This window comes from Neovison vison, chromosome 1 (genome assembly GCF_020171115.1).
Source record: "Neovison vison isolate M4711 chromosome 1, ASM_NN_V1, whole genome shotgun sequence".
NCBI classification, from domain to species: domain Eukaryota; kingdom Metazoa; phylum Chordata; class Mammalia; order Carnivora; family Mustelidae; genus Neogale; species Neogale vison.
In genome coordinates, this window is record NC_058091.1 from 131,289,758 (window position 1) to 131,303,429 (window position 13,672).

A 13,672-nucleotide genomic window follows, 5' to 3' on the forward strand; every position below is an offset into this window, starting at 1 on the left:
AGATTCTCCACAATCATCTCCCATTTAGATACTCTACATAGTGGCTGTGCGAGACTATGGACTTCTTACGTCTTTTGTCTTTGCTTACACTGTATCCCCTCATCCTATAACAGCTTTGCCCCATCTTCCATCAACTGAATTCCTACTCACTGATTAAGGTTGGGCTCGAATGCCACCATGTTCCTACTACATTACTCCTTCTGCCAAGATCCTACAAAGTTCTTTGTAACTTGAACACAGCTCTTACTTTATCCTACATCATATTAGTGTTAGTGGTTTGAGACTCCTCTTCTGGATTGTTCGTTCCTGAGTGTATGAACTGCCTTAAACTTAACAAACTAAAATCTTTCATCCCCAGTGGCACCCCACAGAGTAGAGAAAAAAAAAATACCTGCTGTCTAGCCTGGGATGGTCCACATGAGCTCCTGTGCCTGCCTTTACAGTGCTCTCTGGACACTGTACGCACTACACCCTGACAGGTTTCCCAGTCCGGGCTTTGCCTTGCCATTCTGTCAACATGCTCAGGGGCCCTGCTTCCTGACCCAGCCTGCCAGGCCCCTACTCCTCCTGGGCAGTCTTCACCTGCCTGAATGTCAAGTCCTTTCAGTAAGGTCTAACTCACCAAATTTTTGAATTTTTAAACTCTGTATTGATATTTAGAGTTAAACAGAGGCTGTGGAAACTTAAACTCTGGCAAGGTTTTTTCCACTCAATTTTTATACAGTGCAGATCTGAACACAACCCATTCCATAGAAATGGAGATAGTTACACTTGTTGATACATAAAAGGCATTATATTCAGAGTGATTTAGTATTTTCAACATTTCTTAAAAAGTCTATCTTTGTTAGTTTACAACAATGATTAAGTTATAAAAATACATAAATTATAAGTGAAAACAGCAAAAAAAAAAATCATAGGAACTTAAATTCTTGTGCTGTTTTTCCACATCTGAATGTACTTAAGATAGACTTTCAATAAGCAAAGCACTACTCAGCTAGTAATTCACATACTCATAGGACTATTCATTAAATAACTCACCCACAGGCATGAATCCTTCCTTTTCTAGAAGAAATATACATAACCTACTCATCAATGTTTCATGCTTAAAAAAAAAGATTTATATTTTCAATCTGGTGGGTATTTTTTGTCCTGTGTAAAAGTCTTATTCTCTGTTCTCAATCAGACAAATACTACTCTCAGGGAAAAGATGGTAATGTTGAAAAAGAAAAAAAAGAGGTCTACAATTTGAACTAGAAGAATATGAATGGTGCAATCATGTGTTCACACCTCCTCAACGTATCTTCAATGAATTAGTCATTTTTAAATCTTTTTAAATCACGGCATAAAGAAAACAGATTTGAAGGTTGTTTTTTTTTTAATCAAAAGCAACTGCTGGTGCACCTGGGTGGCTCAGTGGGTTAAAGCCCCTGCCTTCGGCTCAGGTCATGATCTCAGGGTCCTGGGATCCAGCCCCGCATCAGGCTCTTTGCTCAGCAGGGGTGCCTGCTTCCCGCCCCCCCACCTCCCCCCCGCCCCCGCCTCTCTGCCTGACTCTCTGCCTACTTATGATCTCTGTCCATCAAATAAATAAATAAAATCTTAAAAAACAAAAGCAACTGATAACAGTATGATGACAGTAACAGTTACAGACCCCATTAGCCAAATGATCTACTTTTACCTTCTTTCGTTCCTGCTCCCTCTGTTGGAGTCTACAGACTGAGTCAGAAGCTGCTTGCACTGAAATAAAACAGACAATGGGTTTCAGTCAGCAGTCCTTATTCAAGACTTACCTGAAAACAAAACAAAACAAAACACACCAAAACACTTGGATTGTTTCAGATCTCATGAAGCTATACAACAGAACTGATACTATTTTGATCATGGTGAGGTGGCTAGAAGGGAAAAAGGAAGTTTTGCTAGTCTATTAGGGATGCCGTCCTTATAGAACCACCATCATTCTTGAACTTTGAGGTACAAGCCAAGGGCATTTTAAGTACTAATTCCAATGACAAGTTGTCAACAGTAACTACAGAATTCTCTAAAAAGATATAAAATGCCTGATAAATTTATCATTATAGTCTGTCTCTACAGTGTCTCTTTGATTTGTTCACCCTCTCTGCCCCCTTTACTCATACATACGAACTTCTCTCTTGCAGGCAGTACCTGATACTTACAATGCTTCCACAACTTTCTGTTCTTGCTTTTCCTCTCTTATCTGTTAATTCACCCTCACTGCCACCACCACATTCAAATTTCTGTTTTCACTGAGTGATTTCCCTTTCCAAGGGACCACAACTATTAGTAGTAATTATTAGATTTATTAATAAGTACTACTATGTGCCCAGACCTATGCAAGTACTTCCCATGTACTATTCTTCTGAAACTCACTTTCCTACTAGGAGAGGATCACTGTCCCATTTTACAGATTTCTGGCATCTGTAAAAATACTGAGGTACAAAGAGGGGGTAATACAACTAGTAAGTACCGAAAGCAGGATTTAAAATCAGACCCCTGGGACGCCTGGGTGGCTCAGTTGGTTAAGTGGCTGCCTTCAGCTCAGGTCATGATCCCAGCGTCCTGGGATCGAGTCCCACGTAGGGCTCCTTGCTCAGCAGGGAGCCTGCTTCTCCCTCTGCCTCTGCCTGCCTCTCTGTCTGCCTGTGCTAACTCTCTCTGACAAATAAATAAATAAAATAAAATCAGACCCCTGCCTCTAAGGACTTGGCTCATACTCTCAACACTCTTCTCTCATGATCTCATCAAGGAAACTGTCTTCATCCAACAGGTTTTCCGCCCTCTTCATTTACTCGATCCACTGTGTTTCTGTCCACAAACGTTTTCACTTATTTCACTGTTTCGCATTTAGGTTAATTAATAGCAAGCCATAGTCAAAACTGGAGTTGAGCACTTAGTCACATAACTTGGCATGCCTGCTTGCTCATTGATTTACTTGTCTAACACTGAATGAGCATTTACCACGTGCCAGGTGCTGTGACCGCTGCTGTTCCTAATGCCTTAGCACCTTCGTTCCTCATCTGTAAATTAAACCTAACAACTAATAAGAGGACTTTGGGATTGACATTAAATGAGATAATATAGTAGCTACTAGACTCAAAAATAATAACTGTCATATTAATGCCACTGAGAACAGTTCTTCGCACAGTGTTAAGTAGTTAAGCAGTGTTGTTACCACTATTTTTCTTCTTGCTGTACTATCCCTACTGAAAAGACTTTCCTTACTCTTTTCTTCTAATGAAAATGTTTTACTCGTCTTTAAAGAACAGTTCAAGGTTGACAGCTTTCATAATAAGGACCTTTCAGATTAATCCTTTCCCTATAAGGATTTTCTCTTATTTGAAATCCCTTTACCAGGTAGGTATGTATCTCACTACTTTATTTTGCAATTGCTTAAACAGAGGTTTGCCTAGTATTTTACAATTCTGCCTTCCTATCCTACTCAAACCTAGCCCCAAATAGCTCACAAGTTCCATAACAGGGAGGGACTGTGATTTCCCTTTCAAAAAATGTTAGGTCCCTCCCTGTGAGAATATGATAAAAGAGGAGGACTCCGCTTTTCAAAAGTAATGTTTTTATCAGTAACCATTTATTTTAGTTATATCAAAGACAGTATTTTAGGACTGAAAATTATGTTCCCAATCATTGTTTTTTCTAAAAGAAAAGATGAAAACAAAACAAAATGGGAGCTGATTAGATCTGCCTTCTTTCTATGGCATATTAATATTACATCATTTTTCCCAAGCAGTGGTTCTATCATTTCCTGATTGGATTTTTTCCCCCCGATTCCAAACATAACTTTTTTAAAAAATCCATTTTGTGGTCTTTGGGTGCTTCTTCATTTTCCAATCATTCTGGGTTTAATGTAAAGGAAGAGTTACAAGACCGTAACACTATTCTGTCATTTGTTATGTTCTTTAAAATTTTAACTAGAACACATCAGACAGAGGCAAACGTTTGTTCCTTATAGGAACTGTCTTTGGTCTCAGACAGAATGATCATTTTTAGAAATTTCAGTCCCTTTGAAGTAACGGATTTTTTAATTCTTTAGCCACACAATAATAAAGGCTTACTTTCTAATTTCATGAAATATGCTTTTCTAAAATACAAGAAAAATCACGTGACTATACCAAACATTCCTTCTTCATGATTAGAGGTCCCAAGGGGAAAAGGCCCATTATGCAAACCTTCCCATCACCTCCATATCACTTACTGGTTATACCTAATTCAGTAGGAAGCTGTTTCCCCTGTTGTCTCAGTGTTTTAGGAGACCGTACTGATTTTAAAGCATCGAGAATTTGTAAGATTATTTTCTTTCAACCAAAAGATCTTTTGAAATTAGCACCACATACAGTAATTGTGCCACAGACAACAGTTAACAACATCCCGACTGTCCTCACACAAGAGAAGCAAATACCTTCTATCAAGGTGTGTGTATGTAAACTTCAAATACATACATAAGCAAATAATTTTGGTTTGGTAGCAGAAGATGTTGGCTGAATTCTTATTCATTCATTTCAATGAACACAATTACTTCATAACTACAATGTGTCACTGTTTTAGGTGTCGGGGTACTGCAGAGAACAGTCTCTGAGCTCACGGAACTTATGTGTTAGTTGGGGAGACAGACAACATATAGTTAAATACTAAGCACGTTAGGTCGTGGTGGATATTCCGGAGAAAAACAAAGCCCGGTAAAGAGGACAGAGAATGCCAGAGTGACGGACGACGTTGTTACAGAGGAGCTAGGAGGGTCTCACTGTGGACACTTGAGCGGAGATCCACAGGAAACGAAAATGTACAAAAATCTGACAAGAGTATTCCAGAGGGAACACTGAAGTGGGAGCACATTTGCACATACTAGGAGAAGAATAAGGAGGCCAGAGTAGCTACAGTGATGTGTGGGAAAAGAAAATGGAAGAAAATTAAAGTCAGAGTGGGTCCAATCATGTAGAAATGTCCAGGCCACTCTAAGGATTTTGGCTTTTCTCTAAGCAAGGTGAGGAGATCCTGATATAGTAATGACAGGAGCCAAGTCACATTTTAAAAAGATCACTCACGCTCTATGTGGAGAACAGATAACAGGGAAGAAAGACATGAGTTATGTGACTACTGGAACAATCTAGGTGAGAGGTCGTCATTGTGGCTTAGACCAGGGTGGTGGTAGTTAGGGACATGATGAGGATGGTTAGGTTCTGGTCACGGTCTCAAAGTGAAGCCAAGAAAATATGTTAGTAAGATACATGTGAGGGGATGAATGGGAGGGAGAATGGAAAAGGGAGAAGAGGAAGAAGATGGGGAGCGGAGGCCGTCAGTTAAGCAGAAAATACCGCTGAAAATTCTAACTGGTAAAGTGCTATAAATAATTGGTTAGTATTTTAAACTGCTGAATTCCTAAAGATTTCTAGATAGAGACAGACTGAAGCAAAACGAGGCAAACTTAGTCCCCCACCTAACTCACAAGATAAATAAAAAGTTAAGAAAAACAAAAGGTAAAAAATTCCATCATTTACCGAACAGGGGTGAATTATAGCTGTATATTGTAAACTCAAATATGGCAGCCAAGAACTGAGACTCCTAATCCCACTTTAATTACTTCATCCCCCAAAAGTTAGAAAAAGAAAATGAGTTGACAAAACTCTTAGAACTCTAATATGCTTACATTTGTACGGAAACAGATTTGGTGGAGGGGGAGAGAAACCACGTAACATGTGAGAGACAGATAAGACAGACGAAGCACCTATTCGGAAAAGAAAACCTAATACAACTTTCCACAGGTACTTTGTTATACAAAATAACAATATGAACTCATTAAAAGAGAGCAAACACACTGCATGAAATGAAAAATGAAATCACAGTACTAAGGAAACAAAGTGAGAACTATCACAATATAATTACAGATCTAATCAATAAATCAGAAGGAACTGAACAGTCTACGACTAAATAAACAATCGGTAGCACTGGAAGTGTAGGACAGAAATCAAATACTGCAAACCTTGATAAAGTTAAAATTTTCAAGTGATGGGTTGGGGAAGAGAGGCAGGAGGGGAAAGTGGCCTCCAACTCTCAAGGCATTAATTAATGCAGAAATAATAACAATGTGACTTTAATTTCTGAGTGTTTTTTAAATAATTTTTTTGCTTTTCTAATTTTTTTCTTTGCTCTTTAGTAACTACTCTCTTTTATAGTAAAGAACACTTAAAATAACATAAAGGCTGCATCTTGATGACTTGAGGGGCTGCTTTTTCCCTATCCTCCTAGAGCTCCCATTTACTTTTTGTGATTTTTAAGGAGCCATGGGTCAGTTTTTGTTCTAAAGCTTCTGGTCACCAAATCTGGAGACACTCTGCAAGGTGGGTGGCTACCCAGCCCAAAGCAGAAATACTTCCAAGCTGACGATTCCGTCATAGTTCTACATTCCAGTAATTCAAGACGTCTACACCTTGCTGCTCCACAGTTCCTTAGTTCTGTGCAACACGTGGGACCACCAGCTTAAGGCCACACTTGCAGAATTCTGAGCCCACAGCAAGAGATAAATGTGGCAGTTGTGTTAAGAGGCACAAAACAAAACCTAACTCATCCCTTGGCTTGTAAAGTGCTACTTAGGTTGGAATATATTCCAGTATATTCCATATAAACTTGCTTGCATGGTTTCATAAAACTCATAGACTTTTACCAAGTTTAACCCAATTTATTTTTATATACTCAAAGTGTAGAAAAGGCAAGTTACAAGCACATCTCAAATGCATTCATAAGTATTCTCATTAATAATAATTCAAGTTTTACTGTTAGTATACCATCTAGAATGACTGTCAGGGTTAAGGAAATGACAGTACAAACACGGGACATCTGAAGTAAAATGCAAAAGCCTACAGTCAATTTTAGACGTTCTACTACTCCACTCAAAGAAACCAAATGTAATCTCGGGGTGTTCACTGTCTCCAAGCTCCTAAAGGCATCAGACTACATAAGACTAACCTGGATTTGAATACAAAGACTTGCTTTCAGTTATCAACCAAATCTCCCTGCAGCTTTCCTTCATAGATCATTATATTACTGGCTAGTTTTTGGGTTTTTTTTTTCTTTCTTATTCCCCAGAAAGGTATTTTTTCAGTTACCAGTATTATCTATCTCTGGACAGGCTGAATACTGTTAATATAGATCTAAGGAGAAGCCTTGAGTAAAAGCAGTTATGAATAAAACTTTAATTTTATGTCATTACTTGGTATGTTTAATAAGGATTCTTTTTTTTTTAAAAAAAGATTTTATTTATTTGACAGACAGAGATCACAAGCAGGCAGAGAGGCAGGCAGAGAGAGAGGAAGGGAAGGAGGCTCCCTGCTGAGCAGAGAGCCCGATGTAGGGCTCGATCCCAGAACCCTGGGATCATGACCTGAGCTGGAGGCAGAGGCTTTAACCCACTGAGCGACCCAGGCGCCCCAATAAGGATTCTTTTTGATTATCTCTCCAAAGTATAACATTTTGCTCAATGAAAAATGTTATAAGATACAAATATTTATGACAGGATTTTTTTTTAAGTTAAAAACTCTAGTATTCTGTTTGAAAAAGAAGCTTCATTTCATAGCCTAGCTCCTAATTATCAAACTTCTTAAGGATAATTAAAAAAACAAAAAAGGTAAAATGTGTTCCAATAGTCTCACATCCTAAAAGGACTGATTGTCTTGTGCACCCCAGATGCACACATCTCACTTTGGAGATCGAGGTTCTCATTGTCAACAGCAACGCACATGAATCATGAGATAATCAATGTTCTCTGTGGCAGGGCTTCCAATTTGTACGTTTTGGTTAAGAATTCTCTCTCTAGCTACTATCAAAATATTGAAGGAAATACATTTTGGCATAGCATTCATTTGAAATAAAACAATATATATATTAAAAACAAAACAGAACAACAACAACGCTGGCTTACATCTCTGGAGAACATGGTTTAAGTTGTCCTGCATGATTTCTCTACATTTGGGAAGAGTATGTTCGTTTGTTTCATGGATCATATTCTTCAAATTTTCAAGAACTCGCATTTCTCGAAGACCACGTTTTTCCTATTAAAAGAAAGTAAATTACTAATACGTACTGTGTCTTAAATCTCAGTAATTACTTTCTGGGATTTCCAGCAGGTTTTGGTTGTTATGCCATTACTTATTAATGAAATTTACACAGCTTTCTTCCAATTATTTGGCAATAAATGAGGTCACAACCTGGAGGCATTTTTTTTTATTTGAAATGCTTCAAAAGTTGCAATATGAGTAATATTTTTATAGCAATGTTTAAAACTGGGCAGGAGAAACACTAAATGAACAGAAAGAGGCCTAGACTGCCACATACTTCATTCCGTACAGAACAGAAACTAGACACCCTTGATCTAATTTTAATTTTGCTCTTCTTACATCAAACACATAATAATAGCTCCCATTACTATGCTGTTTTAAAATCTCATTCCATTTTTCTCAAAAATGTGCAGTAAAGGTAACAACATGTAGATACTTCTCTATACAGAAAAGAGTTAACATTGACCATTCTCTTTAGAAAGGCCTGCTTACAAGGTTGGCCTTTGGCCAGGGTCTGGGAACTGGCCCAGTAAATAGTTCCCTGCACTAGTATAAAACTTTCAATAAATGATAAGACACATCTTTTCTTCTGGGACTCTGGAATTCTGACATATGCCAGGCACAGACTGCCTACCTGACCAATTGCCAATAAAACCCCTGGACTCCTAGACTCCGGTGAGTTTCTCCAGTAGGCATTTCACCTGTGTTGTCACAGCTCATTGCTGCGGAAATGCCGCACATCCAGTGTGACTCCACTGAAGACTCTTGGAAACTTCTGCCTGGTTTCCTCCAAAATCTAGGTCATGCACCTGTTCCCTTTGCTGATTCTGCTCTGTATCCTTCTGCCGTATTAAAGCCTACCCACCAGTATGACCATACGCTAAGGCTTATTGTCAGTTACTGAACCTGGATGTGGCCTTGAGGACCACAGGCACACCCCCTCTTCAGAAAGCGACTTTAACACCACCCCCCATCACCATCACTTGAGGGTAGGCCAGACTTAATGACTTGCTTCCAAAGAACACAGTAGGGAAAGCAAAAAATACTGACTTCACAGTAAAGACAATGAAGGCTGACATCATCAGTGATGTCATGGTGATAACATGTACCCTCTGACGTAATGTGACAAGGGCACTTCCCCAAAACCCATAACCCAGTCTAATCTTAAGAAAAACATCAGACAAACCCAGATTGGAAGACATTCTACAGGCTACTGGCCAGAATTCAAGACTGTAAAAGTCATGAAAAACAAAGAAAGATAACGGTCACAGACCGAAGAAGATGAAAAAGACAGTCGAGTAAATGCAATGTGGTACCCTGGATTGGGTTCCAGAATAAAAAGAGGACCGTAATGGAAAAACTGATGAAACCCAAATAAAGCCTAGTGTTTCATCAATAGTAATGTATCAATGTTAGTTTCTTAGTTTTTTACCCATTATATAAGATATTAGTAGGGAGAGAAATTGAGTGAGGGATATATGAGAACTATTTATACTACCTTCGTAACTTCACTGTCAGTTTAAAATTAATACAAAATAAAAAGTTCATTTAAAAAAGAAGGGTAGTAAACTTGATTGTAGGGAAATAATAAGTTAATTGTATTGCTGAGGTTTTTATTTTGTTCTGAGCCACTCTTAGCTCTTTTTCTTCATTTTGTTTTGAGCCGCTACGGAGCAGCTATGGCCAGATTTTTACTAATTTTTCCACAGTAAAAATGAAAAAGTTATACAAAGGTTGAGAAAGAATCAAAAGTGAATCCTGTACTTATCACCAATCAACAGTTCTCAACTCCTGGCTTTTTTTTTGTTCCCTCTGTAACAATGCATACCTTCTCCTGCCCACAATTCTAGATTCTTTTGAAACAAATCCCAAACAGTACATCATTTCAACATCTTTAAAAGACAAAGACTCCTCTGTAAAAAAAAAAAAAAAAAAAAAGAAAAGAAAAGAAAAGAAAAAGAAGTACAGGGGCGCCTGGGTGGCTCAGTTGATTAAGGGACTACCTTTGGCTCAGGTCATGATCCTGGAGTTCTGGGATCGAGTTCTGCACTGGGCTCCCTGCTTGTCAGGGAGTCTGCTTCTTCCTCTGACCCTCCCTCTTCTCATGCTCTCTCTCTCTCATTTTCTCTCTCTTATATAAATAAAATCTTTTTTAAAAAATGTTTAAAAAAATAGAGTAAGACCACCTCTCTGTCCCTTCTCTCCACACACACACACACACACACACACACGTGCTCAATAATAATTCTTTAATACTATTAAATATCAAGGTGGTATTCCCATTTCCTCAAGTGTCTCATTAATGTTCTTTTTTATCCCCATTTAAACCAAAATCAAAGTAAAACTTATATATTGCAACTGATTAATATGTTTCTTAAATCTTCTTTTAATCTACAGATTTCCCCTCCATCACTTTTTCTTTGCAATTTGTTGGAAAAAAAAAAAGTGAGTCATCTGTTCTGCAGTTTCCCACAGTCTGTTATTTGGCTGAATGAACCCCTGTGGTGTAATTTAACATATCCCTTTGTCTGTTCTCTTTCCTGTAAATTAGTAGTTAGAACTAGAGGCTTGATCAGATTCAGGGTTTTGTTTTTCTGTTTGCAAGAGTATTTCAGAGGTGGGCTGTGTACTTTCAGCAGGATGTTGGTAGCATTCCGTCTTCGTTTATCAGCAGGAATACTTCTGGGAAAAAAAAATTTCCTCTCAACTATTTAGTTACTCTTAGGAATGCTTACATGTGAACGGCAAAATAAAGCACTTGATTATTTCCTCTTATTTAACAGTTAAAAATAATGATTTGGTTCCCTAGTATTCTTTAAAGGTTTCTGTTTGTTTCTACACATTCCTATGACTCATGGAATTAACATATTTGAAGTTTTCAAGCCACTACAGTATTTTTCCTTACTGGTGCTCAAACTCTCCTATCTTTGTCCCGTGGGAGCCCAGTCAAGTGGGCTCTGCAATGCTTGAGACAAAATTGTATGTTTTTGGGGAGCCTGGCTGGCTCAGTGGGTTAAGGCCTCTAACTTCGGCTCCGGTCGTGGTCCCAGAGTCCTGGGATGGAGCCCCGCATTGGGCTCTCTGCTGGGCAGGAGCCTGCTTCCCCCTCTCTCTCTGCCTACTTGTGATCTCTGTCTAATAAATAAATAAGATCTTAAAAAAAAAATTGTATGTTCTTCAGTAGCTGCTTTGCTTTCTGATACAATTGGGTGCTCCAGGCTCACCTTGTAGATTTCTGGACTCAGACTTGGAATCAGCAGGTCTCTAAACATCACTAATATTTAGGAATAGTACTTGAGAATGAACACTAGGGGCGGTCACTGCTACTGGGTCTGCCATTATTTTTAGGGCTTTCAGTGGACAAGGCTACAAAATAGGTTATGTGCTTTTAAAAGATACATTTTAAGTTTATACTCACGAATTAAGAATAAGGTTTTTAATTACTGTTCTGTTACCCGTTTCTTTGCAGTTCTCGAAAACACCAACAGAACTAAGCATTGGCTTTATCACCACTTCACTCAAATGACAATGAAGATACTAGCTTCAACAAAATGATTACTGCAAGCAGCTTAAGGGTTGGTTTGCTGTTGCTGCTGCTGTTCTGAAGGGATCTTCCATTAAGAACGTACCATCAAACTACCGTGTTTCAAAGATACTTGCAACAGAATTGCTCTCTGCATGCCAAGGCGACCATCCAGAAACACTGGTTTGTTTTTTGACGCTTTGCTTGATTTTTAGGATCTGTTCCTTAAAACTTAATTTTTTATGTAAAATACTTACATGTCTCCAAAATTACATCTATAAAAATATATATATACATTCAAAAAAGTCTAGCTTCTATCCATGTCCTTTGCACTGTATTCCTTCCTAACTCTCTCCATAGGTAACTATTTTAAAAACTTTATCCTTACCACTGTCTTAAGTATGTGGATATACATCCACATACATATGTGTATATACCCATATACACACACAGGCATGTATGTGGATGTGGATGTATTTGATGTAAAAATGCTGGAGTTTGGAGTGAATGGTCAAGAAAGAATTCTTGAGGTGTCTTCAGGGCAAAAAGGTGGTTTTCTTAAAGCCTGGGGACAGGACCCGTGGGCAGAAACGGCTGCACTTGGGGTTGTGAGGATGATTGATTTGGGACAGTATAAGCCTCTAAGGAATTTGAGATCAGGCATGTTCAGGGGGGTATGGCCACAGGCATCTTCCTTTAAGGAATTTGGAAGCAAGGTTTCCAGGACCTTGAGGGACTTGCTGTTATGAGGTTAGGGTCATTTGCTACTGTTCCGTAAACCCTTAGTCATGTGACCCTTCAGACGTTTACCAGGGGGCCACATGCTTGGAGGACTATTGCTAAAATATAAAGAGATATGGGGTAGAGAAAAGGAAGTTTCCAAAGCAATTTTCGCATGTTAAAGAAGACTGAAAGAATCCTGGAGGTCGGGCCGGTATTAAGCTAAGGCTGCATTTTGCTCTTAGCACAGCATAAACACAGAGGCATTTGAACTCTGAGAAGAAGGTCACTCTGTCTATCTTAAAGATTTGTCAATGGGCTGTAAGTTGTAAGTAAATTTAATATTCTTTCTTTTGCCTTTATTCTCCCCATCGTATTTATTCATATGTATGTGCAAGTATATATATATTTCCAATTCCTTCCTTCTTAAATGGAACGGACCATTCTTAGGTCACTCTGAGGGAAACTCATAAACGCACATACACAACATACATAATCTTTTTCTGTGTGGTCATGTGATCTATTTGTTCTCTCTCTCTCTTTTGGCATCTCTTTCACTATTGAGAAGAACTCAGCATTTTTGTTCTCACGGTTGTGTTTATATTAATACTTCATATAATACCCTTGGGCTCCACTTTTTTGGTCACTGTCTACTAGCTCCCCACTATAAGCAGTATTAATATTAGGATCACCTCCTTCTCTAGCTTTCACAGTCCTTCAGGATCCAACGTGAAACAATGTCCTTTTACTCCCAGTTAATATTTATAAGGCAACAAGAGACGATATCCTACTTTTCATACACACTTCCCTGGGCCTCCACTTTCTGCCAGACCGCATCTGCACCATCAGAAAGCAGCCACTGCGCTATATGCTCTCTCCCTTACAACTACCATTCAGTCTCCGTTTTGTAAGTAAATATGTATTTAATGCTTACCAGCTATTGTTAGGTAGAAGTCTTACCAACTACTTAGGTCATCTGAAACTCACTCTGTAAATTAGATAATAGGTTCTTCAGGAAAGGCTCATTTGAACAATATTTGCAGAGTCCAGCATGACCCAGCAACAGTGGACCTGTGGTCCCTATAGCTCAGGGTCAGTTAGGCTAGACATAAAATCCCCGGCTGTTCAAATCCATTGTCTTCTAGCGTAAGACAGGTAAGTCTGTTAACAATCAGGTCTTATTCCCCATTTTGTCTATACCCCAAAGAAAAAATTTTTTCTATGAAATCCAACAGATAGATAAAATTTCTCACTATAGGCCCTTCTGGGTTAATTTTCCCTGACAGCAGTGTGCCCTTCCATAAAATTTCACTAGTATTTTATTTCAAGAAAGCATTCTTGAATTTTA

At 38.6% G+C, this 13,672-nt stretch overlaps 1 protein-coding gene across 2 annotated transcripts in view; it reads right to left on the minus strand.

The window, feature by feature from the left end:
- Window positions 1–13,672, minus strand: part of BLOC1S5 (biogenesis of lysosomal organelles complex 1 subunit 5) — a 44,119-nt gene that overhangs the window by 15,184 nt on the left and 15,263 nt on the right. Inside the window, exons 3-4 of one of the 2 annotated variants that reach the window (XM_044258646.1) lie at window positions 7,946–8,075; window positions 1,679–1,737 (exon numbers count right to left, since the gene is read on the minus strand). In XM_044258646.1, the coding sequence (XP_044114581.1) occupies window positions 1,679–1,737; window positions 7,946–8,075 (189 nt within the window). The remainder of the gene's footprint in view (window positions 1–1,678; window positions 1,738–7,945; window positions 8,076–13,672) is intronic. The other variant, XM_044258657.1, reaches the window with a different exon arrangement.